The 14,200-nt window shown below is 41.5% G+C and overlaps 1 protein-coding gene across 1 annotated transcript in view; it reads right to left on the bottom strand.

Moving 5' to 3' along the window:
• Positions 1-427: 427 nt before the first annotated feature.
• Positions 428-14,200, bottom strand: part of ADAM22 (ADAM metallopeptidase domain 22) — a 72,372-nt gene continuing 58,599 nt past the window's right edge. Inside the window, exons 28-29 of the mRNA XM_010146162.1 lie at positions 2,564-2,687; positions 428-1,257 (exon numbers count right to left, since the gene is read on the bottom strand). Of these exons, the coding sequence (XP_010144464.1) occupies positions 1,237-1,257; positions 2,564-2,687 (145 nt within the window). The 3' untranslated portion in view covers positions 428-1,236. The remainder of the gene's footprint in view (positions 1,258-2,563; positions 2,688-14,200) is intronic.

Below are 14,200 nucleotides of genomic sequence, written 5' to 3'. Positions count from 1 at the left end.
AGTTATTCCCTAGTGCAGTTAAATTGTTACACTTCTCATAAGCTACGCCTTGCCATCTAAAACAGTGTCTGAAATGCTCTATCAAAAATACACAGCAACTCCCACCAGAAGGACTTCACATCACCACATCCTGAATTGGCTACTTAGAAGTATTCCCAAATGTCCAGTAAGCTTGAACTGCACATTACATAAAGACCCTGTTGTCTGCCGAATCATTCTTGATTACACCTGTGAGAGGATACACTGGTCATCTCACTGTACAATGGATTTTGGATGGTTCCTCTCACGATGATTTAAGTGCTGCTGTATTGGTTTCTGCAGTCTACCATACAACTGAGATTGTCAAGACAGTATAAGATACTGAAAAGATAGTATAGATTTTGGTCAAATGCCAGTTTCTGAGGGACACAGTTTTACAGTACTGTCTGTATTTCCAAAGACGTCTGCTCGTAACATCAGAAAATCTGAAGGGTGATGATGTTAGTCATGACTGTTTCTTTAGGCAGTTGGCAAAACACACTTACGTATAACAGCTATTTTGACATTATCGAATGTTTACATATATACAATCTGTATACTGAGATTATAAACACGTAAGGTAAAAAAAAAAAGATATAATCCTTGTTTCTTGGATGTTTGTGTCAAATAGTGGCCTTTCGAAGCCTGAAATCCTGTCACAAAAAAATCCTAAGTTTCTTACTTCTGCATGCTTAATTCTACTACAGTATGTTGTTTATCCCTTACATGTGGAAAGCAAAGAACACAAGGTTCATGCATACAGCATACAAATTTACACCGGCTGGGCTCCCCAGGAGGCGCGTTCCCAGTTCCACTCTGGTCTGACTTGGGACTGCCATACATCAGAGAAAAGCCTCTCTTATGTGGGGCTGGCAAATGGTCTGCAGCCGGGATCCTAGATAAGCGTATCTGTCATCATGCAGAATAGCCTTGTCACATCTGGGCTAATTATCCCCTGTTAATTGTTATGATTTTGGTTGTTCATCAAATCCATAAAATACTAGTCAACAACAACAACAACAAAAAAGACAAAAAAAAAAAAAAGACTGGGTTTTTTCCCCTTCCAGATGAGAGGAGGTTTCCACTGTGATCACAGGCATCTCTGTTGATCTTTCAAATTGTCTGAAGAGCAGATGAATGTGCAATGACTCAGCAAGGCTGAGTTTCTATAAAATCCGAAGTAAACAGTTCTGATGTCACCCCAGGAAAACAGTGCAGCTAAATGGACGTCTCCCATAGCTGGAGAGGGGGAAGAAGAACACAAACACACATTGCACACCAAGACAGAACAGGCTGTCACCCAGTGTCAAACAGTGTGAGGAGCTTGTCTGGGAACTACATCTACATCTCTTGGGTCACCAAGGCTACGCTCTTGGTCTCCTCCCAGCCTCTGGTGGGTATCTGTTCAGACCACAAGGTCCACAGACAGTCTCAATCATTGTAGCATGACTTAATAATTGTCCATGGCTGGGAATGCAGAGAGTTTGAAGGAAAAATGTCAGTGCAGCATCACATTTGTCCTAGACAGCTTTTACTTTACGGTTACGCTAACTGATGTTAGTGTAGAGGTAATTTCCCACTCTCTTTTGCCGAACTCTGCTCAGAACAGCATGACTTTGTGCTGCGGGTTTGAGCTGGTGCCAAGGTAGCTCCAAGGATGAGACTCATCAGTGCAGCCCTGCCCCCAAGCTGCACTGGGAGACCCTGTGCTGCACCTCACACAACTTTCTGCTCTAAGCAGGACTGGGAGTAGCAGCTTGCAGGTTCCCTCAGCAGCACTCTGCTCCTTTTTTTTCTAGACAAAAAAGGACAGAGAGTGGTGATAGGAATCTCGTCTGCATCAGGAGCGTGAAGTAAAGCTATCACAACTAAGGCTCCTGAAGTAAATTTGGGGGGCAGGGGGGGTGTTATTTCAAATATCTGCTATGTCTGAATTGACACAAAAGAAGCAACAGCTAACTCTGCCTTTTGGCAGCATGGAGCATCACTGCACATTCCAGCGGCTCCTACTCACCTTGGTGGGGCCAGGGTGGGCTCAGGCCACGTGGCAGCAAAGTCCCTCCAGGCCTACAAGGGTTTGATGCAAGCCCTCCTCATCCTTCTTAACCGGAACTCAGTTACCTTTCCACAAACCAGGAGATCAGCTATCCCCCACCACAAAGGAAAGCTGCCAGCTGTGTCAGCGCCCACCCCAAAGGGGTAAGGGAGGAGAGCCAAACACACCATCTGCTCCACGGCCGCCTGTCCTCCGCAGCCCAAAGGCTGCCCCAGGCACATTCTCAGTTTGAAACAAGACTAGTGAAATCTGGGCTTCAGGGCGGGTTTAAGAGCAACCTGAATGGATATCTGTAAACACGGCCACCAAGGTTGCCCTAATCACTGCCAGAGGCTCAGCCTGCAGCAGCTTCAGGAATTAAGGGTACAAAGGAAATGCCACTGCTGCTCTCGCTGTTAGTCACAGATGCTGACCTGCCATGCTTTCCTTTTGAAAAACTACCAGTAAATGAAGTTACTGATGAAATACACAGAGAAGAGGGATACGTACCCTGGCACTTGGCCTGTTGGCTTTTTTCTCCTCGTCAGGAAGTGGTGGCATGGGGTAAGGGTATTTTCTGCTGGAAGCAATAGATCCAGTGGACGAAGATGGAGACTTTGCAGGAGACAGTGTCCTGAGATGTAGAAACAGAAAATAAATGTGATGTCTTTGGGTCCCAGCACTACAACAGCAACTGCCATTACTCTGAAGCTTGGTTCAGAACCAAGTATATAGCTTATTATTAGCTCAATATCGGGGGGATAAAATTGTTTGATCAGTAGTTTAATAATTTCATGACATGAAAAAAGGTATTTATAGCTTTCAGGAACACTGGAAGAAAAAGTTTTGTACTTCTTATTAGAATCGTTTTGCATAACAAAAATGATTTCTTAAATTGTTTTATATGGTACTATAATTATTCATTATAAAGTTAACAAACCAAATCTGCAATTGAATAAATACGGAACTAAAAGATAGACATGGCATTATGAAGAAACAGTGATTGTATAAATACAAGCTGAACAATGTCTTCTGACAGTGACTAAATGGCAATTATCAGTGTCTTTATGCATATCTTCCACATCTCCTGTACTGATACAAACATAGCAAATAACTCTACTATTTTATAACACATTAATTTACACAAACACATGCACTTGGAGGCCAAACTGTTAGTTGTGAAGTAACAAAGGCATATACAAAGTGCTAACAACAAATTATCAGACATGCAAGCATCATACAGTGCATATTGTTCCAGCCAAAGAAAGAGTCTGATGAGAATATACAAAAATGGACTGATTAGTCAATGGCAATCAGCATTTCTGTACAAGGTGAATAGAGTAAGCAGGAGCACATAGATGTTTGTATCACATGAAAGGCATTCTTTTCATGTCAATAAGGCAGCAGCACATTATTGACTGAAATTTTATACCCAAAAAACCTCTTATGCTTCTGTTTTGAGATTCTGCACTTTTCCCACTTCAGAGGTTCCTATCAGACTCTAAATCTGTGCAGAATAAAAGGGGGGAAAAGCCCCAAAGCAGAAAAAACTGACCTGCTCTGGCCTTCTTGTTCTGTTTTGCAGACTGAGGGTATTTTTCAAAGGAGGCCTCCCACTAGTGCAGGCACATCACCCAGACCCTCCCTAAGCACTGCCACCTACTATCTTAATGCATCCCTGAAGAAGGAAGGTTTGCCTCAGTTTCTACAGACAAGCCCCTCAAAAGCAGCGAGCTGGGCAGTTGTAGACCCCAGTAACGAGCACCATCACTGACACCAAGGAGCCACAGGAGCCACCCCTGGCAGACAGCCCCACCTCCCTGGCTCTGGGATTTGCAGGATCAGGTCCTTTTGACTAGAGAGGATTATAGACATGGCAGGGACTCTACTGTGCCTGGCATTGTTTTGTACCTCCATTACTCACTGAAATTCATTTACCTTTAAATAGTTACTCTTTTATTTTGGACTAGTGTATCATTTTGTTGTGTCTGTTCCTCCCTACAACAGCACGCTCTTGTCTCCCATACAAAGATTGATGGTAGCCATGAGCACAAGGTGTCAATGGAAATTATATGGTGAGAGCTCTCCAATCTGGCTCATGATGCTCTAATGCCTCGTGTGGTAGCCTCTGAGTTCAACAGCACTTAAAAGATGTAGATTGGTACATCTATCCCAACATGGAAGAGCACACCTTCAGCATTTGCACTTTGATCACCCATTAAGTGAACTGGACATACATGAATGTTTTCAGGCTGAAAATTTCAAACAGCTACTGCTGTACAAAACAAGGCTTTCATATGTCCAGCATCACAGATCTGGGCATCAAACTGTACAGGCAAGAAAACAGGTGTTTTGGTTTTGGGGGTTTTTTTGTTTGTTTGGTTTGGTTTTTGGGGTTTTTTTAAAGAACATCCAGGGAAAGGTTCTCAACAGTGCCCTGCCCAGTTCACTACCCATACAGGTCCTTTCATCTCTGCTCATGCTTGGACTGGTAAGGATTGCTAATAAATTATTACTGGATTTAGAATGGAAGAGAAAGGCAGGAAGACAAGGAGAAGAGATTTTATGTATTATTAATAATCCAATGATTCACAAATTTTGCCTCACAGCTGCAGGAGAATTTAAAATCTAGATGTTTAAAATCCCAACAATGCACCTGGAAGCAAGGAACCGGGGATGTTAGATCTGACTTGGCAAGCCCTATCAGAAAGCTGTTTATATAGGTACCACAGCCAGGAGGTGGCACACAGAATGAAGGCATCTCCCATCCCTTGTGCCACAACCAGATACAACATCGGCTCCTGCACACCACAGGTTCTTCCCATGGGTTATTTTAGGCACAGCAAGAGAAGGCCATGGTGAGAGGGAAAGCCATAGCAAATTTACCTGTTCATCAGCCTGAGCAGGTGATCCTAGAAGAAGCAATAAATGGATGGGGCACCTTGAACATTTTCCCTGCACAGCATGTCCTCTGACTCAAATCTGTAACTGAGCCTTTAGCCAGGCAGCTTTGCACCATAACTCAAACACAACACTACCTTTTCAAAAGATTTTGAAGCCCAGACCTCCAGTGATGCCTACATTTCATTCTTTTCAACCCCTCTTCACATTACCTGATCAATACAGTTTGCACACCTGATGGGCACGTAGCTGCTCACCTGCATGTGCAAAGCTACAGCAAAATACATTAAGAATGCAGTTGCACACTTAGAGAAATGACTTTGCCTTCCCCTCACAGGGCCTCTCCACTTATTTCTGCTACACAGTTACAGGCTGGTTTTTGTCATCTTTAGAGCCATCTACTAAGACTGTGAAAACATACCACTACTAAGTGTATGCTCACAGATCTTACAATGTGTTTTTGTGTAGTAAGAGTAGTTGTTCAAGGAGGTTTCGACTACCTTTCAGGTTTTGCCCTGCAATTGTTTATGTGCTGTGGATCCCAGATTTACATATGCTCTAAATGAGAAAGAGCCAGACATGTCCTTTCTCATTTACGGGATGGAAGAAACAGCATTCAGGGACACTTGCAGGTAATGCTGGGGTTAAAGGTAGGCAAAACTTTGCAGTTTTTGGTCCAGGGTGGGATACATTTAGCTTTCCATAGGGTTTTAGTTCTCCTGCCACCAAATCCATTAGCTTTCATGCCAAATGTTGCTTCTAGCTGAAATTTATACAAGAAACTAGGACTGCATTCTACCCTGTACAAGCCATAGCAGAGACTCGGAGGCTTTACTATCAACCCCAACAGAAGCCATGCACTTAAACACACCACAAAAATTCTAATTTCTGATCAGGAAAGAAGATGTAGTGGCCAATTTTTGCCTGACTTTCTGTCCTGGAAGCTGAAACTAAGAGCATGGGGAGACCACGTTGTGGTTCACAACAAAACACTGTGGCAGCGGGAGGACATGTCTTCTCTCACCTAAACAGTGAGAGTATTGGCCCGCAAGAGACAGTGTGAAATGTGTCACCCAGTCACACAACTAGTCTTGTGACTTCGAATGTCATTTTAGCTGCACTCAAGGCAGGTGCCTTGACAGATCTGAGTCATTCGTAAGCTGTGCTTGATTCTGTTTCACAAACTGAAAGAAATTAAGGAAATACTCAATTAACATTCAACCTGGTGAAAGCATTTCAAGCCAAAATATAGGAACTATCAATCAGCCTAACCTGACCTTTGCTGCCATGGGTTCAGCTCTTTGTAGTATACCATCAGCCTAAATTATCCTAAATTAGGAAGTTGGGATCTTCTAAAAACACTGGTGTGGTCAAACGTTTTAAATATAGTTCCTTTGAAAAGCCACAGATGTGTGCAAGTTTCCTCAGAAAGTGCAGCAGCAGAGGGAAGGCTCAGCTCACGGGTGGCTGCAGAAGAGGCAAAGGCCATGGCTTGAGTACTGCACAGCAATGCCCCAGATGCAGGCATTCACATGCTTTAATGAACACCTCTCCCTGACTCTTGAAACAAAATTCTGATCTTACTGATGTCAATAGGCCTTTTTTTCATTGCCTGCCATCAAGGCCAGTATTTCGCTTTATTTCTAATGGGGAAAACTTATTCTTCTAAGCACGGTCTAAGGCTGCCTCAGTATAAGCAGAGAGCTAATGGCTGGTCACGGCTCTGGCCTCAGCTGGATGCTCACAGACGAAGCCAATGGACCTGGCAGAGCAGCAGAGCCAACTCTGTTTAATGATTAGCTCAGGAGGAGCTAAGAAGAAATTGAGCAGAGAGTGAGAACACCAAAGCACAAAAAATATGAGGGAAATGATAGCCTGCTGTCTCCTGCCTTCCATGCCCCTGTCAGTGTCCTTCTGATATGGGATGGCCATTTTCCTTCTGGGTATGTGTCCTGGGTTTGCATCTAAAAAACCTCTTTTCTTTGTAAACTGTTTTTCTATTTAAACAACCCCCACAGAATCTAAGTTACTTAAATATTCACATTAAATCTAAGGTAGGCAGCTCAGTGCTTCAGTAGGTGTCTTCCAGCCTGGTTTTGTCTGTAATTATCTACAGAAATACCACATTCGGGGATTATGACAATTTATCTTCTGATACCACCATGGTTTCTGAGTCATTTAAGATTCAGTGAGGATTTCCAGTAATCCTTAACTGTATTTCATAAGGTCAGTCTGTGCAGCAGCCACAGTAATTGACAGTAGCAAAATAAGCAGTAGTAGCACACTGGCAAACAGCACACCTGGCAGCAAAGCCAGAATCAGGGAAAGGTTTCCTGGCTGGGTTTACTCCCAGGGTTATTCAGCTGTGGCCTGGCACATAAAATTAAAATATAGCCTATACTTTGGGAAGGAAAATGAGATTTTTCTTTATAGATCTTATTTTCTTACTGAAGGAAATCCCACAGCTGGGAGCTTTCAGGCACCAGAGACACCAGCCACTATCATTACTATCATTAACAAAAAGTAATTATATAGAAATACCCATCAGACTTGTAGACTAGGAAAAAAAATTACTATCTAGGACACCAGGTGACAGACAGAAATTTTGATTTATACAGACTTTTTTTTTTAACCTGATGGAGAAAGTCTTTATGATACCTAATATCTCTATTTTCTGAAAATCTGCATAATTCCTAGGAATTGTAGGAAGCATTTTTGTCTATTTTTGGAATTCTACTTCAACTCTACCTGCAACAGCACCAATCATCAACATATTATTCCTAAAACTATAGAGTGACAAATAAAACAGCAGTGTTACTTTCAGGCTGTCTTTAAAACGCAAGACAAAGCAAAGGTTAGCAATAAAAATACTACTCAGCTAATGACCTGGTGTAAATATCTTATGCTACATATTATTCCTAATATGTAGTATCAGCTGGGCAGTCTGACTTCAGCCTGATGAACCTTCTGGTTCATCAAACAAGATTTGTTTTGTTTGTGAATTACTTCACAGGCTCAAACCCCAGTCATACGATGTTCAAACACACCGTTCTTAGGAACAGTATTTTCCTGTCCATGACAGATTAACCAAAATTGCTCCTGAGTCTTGGGCAGAAACTGTTTAGTACAACCTCTCATAGACCCATGGCAACTCATCTCAGGAGAAAATTTGATCTTCCGTCTTCGATAATGTGCCTGCGGAATACTTCCCCATGGTTACCTCAAATAATTAGGGCATACAGGTTTCTAAATTTGTTCTAGTTTCTCTCTCATTGCTAAAGCTACTGCTGCAGGCAGTCATTAGTAAGCCTCTACGGTGTAAAGTTTTTGATTTATGTTTCACCTCGGCTGATACAGAGCCCTTAAAACTCACATGGGTCAGCTTAATCCTCATCTATATGCAAAAAATGCTTGGTTTATCTCAAATACAGTTAGAAATATGATTCATTCAGTGCAACAGTTGAAAACCTTCAGGGGTGGGATATGCTCCCATCAATTTTATCGAGTTACTAAATCAAGATTTACTGATTCTAAAAGATTAAAACCAAATGAAGAGTATCTACACAGGAATTTAAACCTGTTTAGTTAAACCATTCAAAGTAACATATTTTAAACTAGTACTGTCTTCATACTCTATCAATGTCTTTGTTTATGGCAACCACAGGACTTTTCACACAAACACCTTAAAAGACAGCTATGGGGTTAGGTTATGGCGGGTGACTGATGGCCTTGCCTGAAAAAGAAAGATGAAGAGGGTATTTTTAGGAAAAGGTTTGCCTAATTTCACCTTCCAGTGACTTTTGGTCATTATCAGTCTTGGTCTGCTAGTCTAAAGGACTCTCCAGAAAGGTTTTGCTCTATATGCAGCTATGTGGAGTTTATGATCAGGTATGCATATAGCTGCTCCGTTAGACTGAACAGCTTGAGGCCCTTCTAAGGTTACTTAGGGCCTCCCGGTGCTTGAACATGCTTCTTGAACTGAGGACACCAGAACCGGACCTTGTATCCCAATGCTAAAACCAGCAATGTAAAACTACTCGACTCACAATACACCCTGCCTGAATGTCCAAGCAACAACACAAGAGACACGGCTGATACCAGCTGCCACAATCACAACAACCTCCTATGAGCCTTGGATTCTTGTGCCAGGGATTTTCACTCCTTGTGGATCAGGACTTACAGGCTTAAATTTACCTTATTTGCCCTATTTGTTCATTGGAAAGCCTTTCTGCAACTTACTCTGTGATTTAAGAGTTCTTGAAAGCAAACACAAACGGTTTAAAAAGGTGACAATTTTATGCTCTTTTAAGACTTCGTGGCATTTTTAGTTCTAAAAATGACTAAATTCCCACTCAATGAATATCTGGCAGTGCTACTATTGGAATGGCAGTGTTTCATCAACATCTTGTGATACAACTCCATCACAGTTTTTTCCCAAATACACAGCGGACATACTTGGTGAATGTTTCTGCCCTTTTGCACTATTATTAGGTCTACTAATGTAACAATATTATTGTTAAGGTTCTATTTACTCATTCCTACCGCCCTTCACTGTTTTGGCTAGAGATTTGGATTTGTAGTCTTTTTCTTTGAGTTTCTGTAATTCTTGTTTCAACTTAATTTTTGATACGTCATCTTACAACTCATCCATTTCTTCCACGGTTTATAATATTTGTCATAAATTGTCTTCCATTCTCTCCTGTGCTAGCTGATTATTTCAGCTGATCCAAACTCCTGTCTCAGCTGTGGGATTGTATCTTTTGATAATCTACCAAAATGTTCTCAGTCTCCTGATTCATGTACAACAGGGAGGCCAGCCTCATGATGCTTCTTTAATTTAGAATATATAAAACAATACACACTTTCCTCTCCCCAAAATAAGTGGTGTTTTTGGTTGAACCTTACACACACCTGTAACAGATCAATTAGTGTTTTGATAAATAGAGCACAGAGTATATTCTCATACATTTAATTTTCCAATTACAATATATTAATTATTTCATTGTATGCTGAGGGTAAAATAGCACTACTTTGTATTCTTTTTTAATTTAAATTTTAGTATGCACTATATAAGACAGTAGGTAGAGTCAATGTGTTATGAAATTACTTGCTTCAGAAAATTACATTCTATTTAAGTTAATACTACTTTATTAGTGATAAACATGTCTCATGCCCATAAAAAACTACTTGGCATAAAATGATGAGAAAGCTACTACAAGCTATAGATGATGGTGGGAACGCATGCACTACACATACCCTTTTCAATGGCTTCATTAAAACATTCAGAAAAAGAATTGTAAATTGCACATGAAGCCAAAACCAGACATCAAAATGCAGCAAAAGAAGAGGGGCCCTTTGCACCTACAGTAACTTGTATTGATTTATACAAGGTAGGAGTCCCAAGATATTTGTATATGCTGGAACAGCTCTTAAAAATGATATAGAATTAATTTACAAAATACCTAAAGTATGGTCCTTCAGTGTTTTTATTCACATCTTCTACCCACTTAGCTACATTATATTCTCTTTTGAACCATGGGTTTAAATACCTGCAGAAAGCAATGGAAGGAACAGAGAAAGCAGAAGAACAAGAATAGAAAATCTGAGAACACACAGCACAAGCTTAGCAAGGATGTCTTCATCCCCAAAATGCAAGTGAATATGGCAAATAAATCAGTATGTTGGGTGAGGACTAGGCAATGTGTACAACTGCATGAGAACAACTGACCTACAAGAAGACTGATTAATCTGGAAACTCTTCAGGATACACCATTCATTTAATATCTTAAGGGTAAAATTCACTCTTGTGCAGAGGGCCAGCATTAAGCTCATGGTTTTGAACTCCTCTCATGATCTCAGAATAAGGAGGCATGAGCATTTGGCACCAGTTCTGCAGTTTACTTGCTGAAGACATACATTTGCACCTATCTAGAATAACTTGTAATATAATAGCTTAATGAGCACAGAAACTTGGGCTTGGCCCTTTCTACAGGAATGAATTTCGGCCTCAGTGTATTAAAAGGCTTGAACTTTTTGCCACTACAGTGGTGATTTTTACTCTTAAGTGGAACCAACCCTCAGATTTTTCAGTTATCATTTAGTTTGGTAAGACCACAGGAAGCTGTAATGGAGGTGGGCTGCAGTTATCTCAGATTATACAGAAGCAATCTCGATACCAAAACCACATTTTTTAGGAAAAGTATCTGAGTTGCAAACTTATATTAGTTACATGAAAACTAAGAAATAAAGATGATGTTGAATTATCCAACAGTAATACTACCAGGGAAGAAGAAAATTTTTTTGTAACTGGTTTCTCTTAGCCCCTAATAACAAGATTAGCAAATTCCTCCCCCTCCACCATGTTAAGACAAAAGAGCAGTGTAGAAACAAGAATCTGCCCGGTCACTTAAAATCTGTTCTTGTTGTATAAGAATGGCAGCAGTTTAACAATTGATTGTGATAAACACCTTTACAGAATAGAGACTAGCACACTCTGAAATAGGAAAAAAAATGTAACCCAGGAAAAAGGGAAAGAAAATTGAGGTTTTTTTGATATTTCTGGGCCAGTTCTTGCCACCCGTGTTTTTAAAAGTGATTTCAATGACCTCACACATGGGAACAGGCCTCACAAGGGATTGCTCAGATGAGTAAAAGTTGGGCCAGATCATGCCGTCCAGCCCCCACCATATTTCAAACCATGTTGACGACAAAAGCAGCAGCACTTTTTCAACTTCTTTTGCTCCTTTTTGCTCTGGAACTTCTCCTCCCCACCCTGCGCAAGCACAGCCACAGCTCTCGGAAAGTACTCGCCCTCAGCCACAAGTGCTTCTAAATAGCTTCCTCAGCTCGCTTAATTATCAGGAATCAGGAGTGCTTTATGCTTTCCAGCTTGGGCTCTTAGAGAAAGAAAACGTCAAAAGTGGTAGCACAGCAACAGATGAACCACAAGTGAAACAACCAGCATCACCAGGAACTAATAAACTTCTGCTTTAGCTTTAATTTCAGGTGCGACTACACTTTTTCTTGTACTCGCTTGCAGTACTTTTGACTTGCTGTTTTTTCATTTGAAAGGGTCTTTTGGTAACCATGAAACACTCCCAATCTGGCTTCCTGTATTAGAAAACAAACCGTAATGTGGTATCAAAGCATGCAGTTATTGCACAGCCATGTTCCAGGGTTTCCTGGGTCTGGTTGCATTAAAGACCGTCACTCGCCACCTCAATTCAAATGTTACGGAAAGGTTAAAGTCCAGTTACTGCAGATCACTACACAACACCGTTAGAAAGCTCTTAGGCTGATCCTCCTGGCCACATGTTCATTAGCAATGGCCAGAATCTGCATTTTCTTTGAGTGAGAAATTCCCCTTTAAAACCCAGGTGTCCTTACACGTACGCCTCCTGCTAGACCAACAGCTCAGTTTGGCTTGTAGCGCAACATGCAACAAGGCAAGAGACCTGGGCTCAAGAGTACTTGTACTCCTCAGGCTAGCGAGGAGGAAGGTTAGCTAGCGCTGCATCAGCAGGAGCACCTCCAAGCAGTCACAGTGTTTTGCCACAGTGAAACTATTGTATACCGAGGGAAAGGACTTTTCGTGGGATAAAAATGGCAGCCCAGAATGCAGGGGCAGGTGAGACTGACCTGTGATCCCGACTCCCTGTTTGGGGGTGGTCAGAACCCCCTGGGCTTATGCCTTGGGCCAGGATTTGGTGGGCGAGAGAAAGCCCAGGCTCAGATGCATGGGTTACCCTGCTGCAAAAAGACAATATATAATAGAAAGTCTAAGCCAAAGATGTTTGTATTAGTTATAACAATGATGATGACAAATGCTTACAGGAGAAGCAGTGCAGATTAACAAAGGTCAGAATTGCTACTTAGCAAAACACGTTCCCTGGGACCTGTTTCAACACAAGCTCCCAATTAAACTGTCGGTTTATTCAGAAAACTCTCATTATCATTCCTGGATAACTCTAATTGATTTTAATAGCAAACCTGTTTCATCAGGCCATTTCATTAGCCCTGTTTCTGAAAAAGCTGCAGAAACATTTGGCCTGTTGGCATTCCTTCTGTGTGAACTGAACCATCTGCTTGTAGTAAAGAACACTAATTTTGTTTTAAAACACTTAGAAACCATTAAAAACATCACAAAAGAGCTTTAGCAGTCTCCATAGAGCTATATGTTTAGCAGAAGCCTTGTTCACGTATCTGTTACGTACAAGGAGTCACACAAAGGTGAGCAGTGTGTTTTTCAGGAACTGCTCAATGTGCTTGCATCCCTCCTGCCAGTGCTGCTTGTGAGGGCTGCAGAGCTCAAACTTTGCTCAGTGCTTAAGAAACTCTGCTTAAATGATTAAACGGCACGAATCTCTATCTGGTGCTTGGTTGTATACAAAGAAAACCTTGTGCATAATATGTGCAGTTACTGTGGACTCGTGCATATGTCAAATACTTTTGTAGGCAACTGTACTAGCGCACACCTGCTTGAAAAAAAATTGAATTCTGCAAAAGGTATGGCACAAATGAACCCGTTTTCTAGTGGTTAGCTACACTGTCAGTACTTAAAGGGGGCTTAGAAGAAAGCAGGGCCTGTTGCAACAGGACAAGGGGTGATGGTTTTGAACCAAAAGAGGGAGATTTAGACTAGATATAAGGAAGAAATTTTTTACAATGGGGGTGGCGAACCAATGGCACAGGTTGTCCTGAGAGGTGGTAGATGCCCCAATCTGCGAACATTCAAGGTGAGGTTGGATGGGGCTCTGGGCAATCCGATCTTGTTGAAGATGTCCCTGCTCACTGTAGAGGGGTTGTACTAGATGACCTTTAAAAGACCCTTCCAACCCAAACTGTTCTATGATTCTGTGGTTCTATGTTTCTATACTACTAACGGGAGACCAACAGTGTTACCCCTTTTACTGCATCTCAACAAGTACGCTTCATCGGACTCCCAGGGGCCACACAGGTGGACTTCCCAAGTGCCGTCCACTGTTTCAGAACAGATTTCAAAATTCTTCTACATTTCCTGGAGAAGGTAAGAAGGTAAATTTGTCTGGGAAAAGTCTCCATGTATTCTGAGACATCTTGAAAGCAACTGGCATTGGTTTTTGTTTTCCTAAATGAATAAATGCTGGCCATGGTTAGATCATTCTCAATCAATTTCCTCTGCTTGAAAAGGAAGTCATCTTGTCTAATCAGAGCCACTATGTGCCCTCAGAAATTCTCTCTGTTCCCCACCAAATTCACACAGCACAT

This window comes from Buceros rhinoceros, unplaced genomic scaffold, assembly GCF_000710305.1.
Source record: "Buceros rhinoceros silvestris isolate BGI_N320 unplaced genomic scaffold, ASM71030v1 scaffold11072, whole genome shotgun sequence".
Taxonomy (NCBI): domain Eukaryota; kingdom Metazoa; phylum Chordata; class Aves; order Bucerotiformes; family Bucerotidae; genus Buceros; species Buceros rhinoceros.
This window is presented reverse-complemented; position numbering and strand designations above follow the sequence as displayed.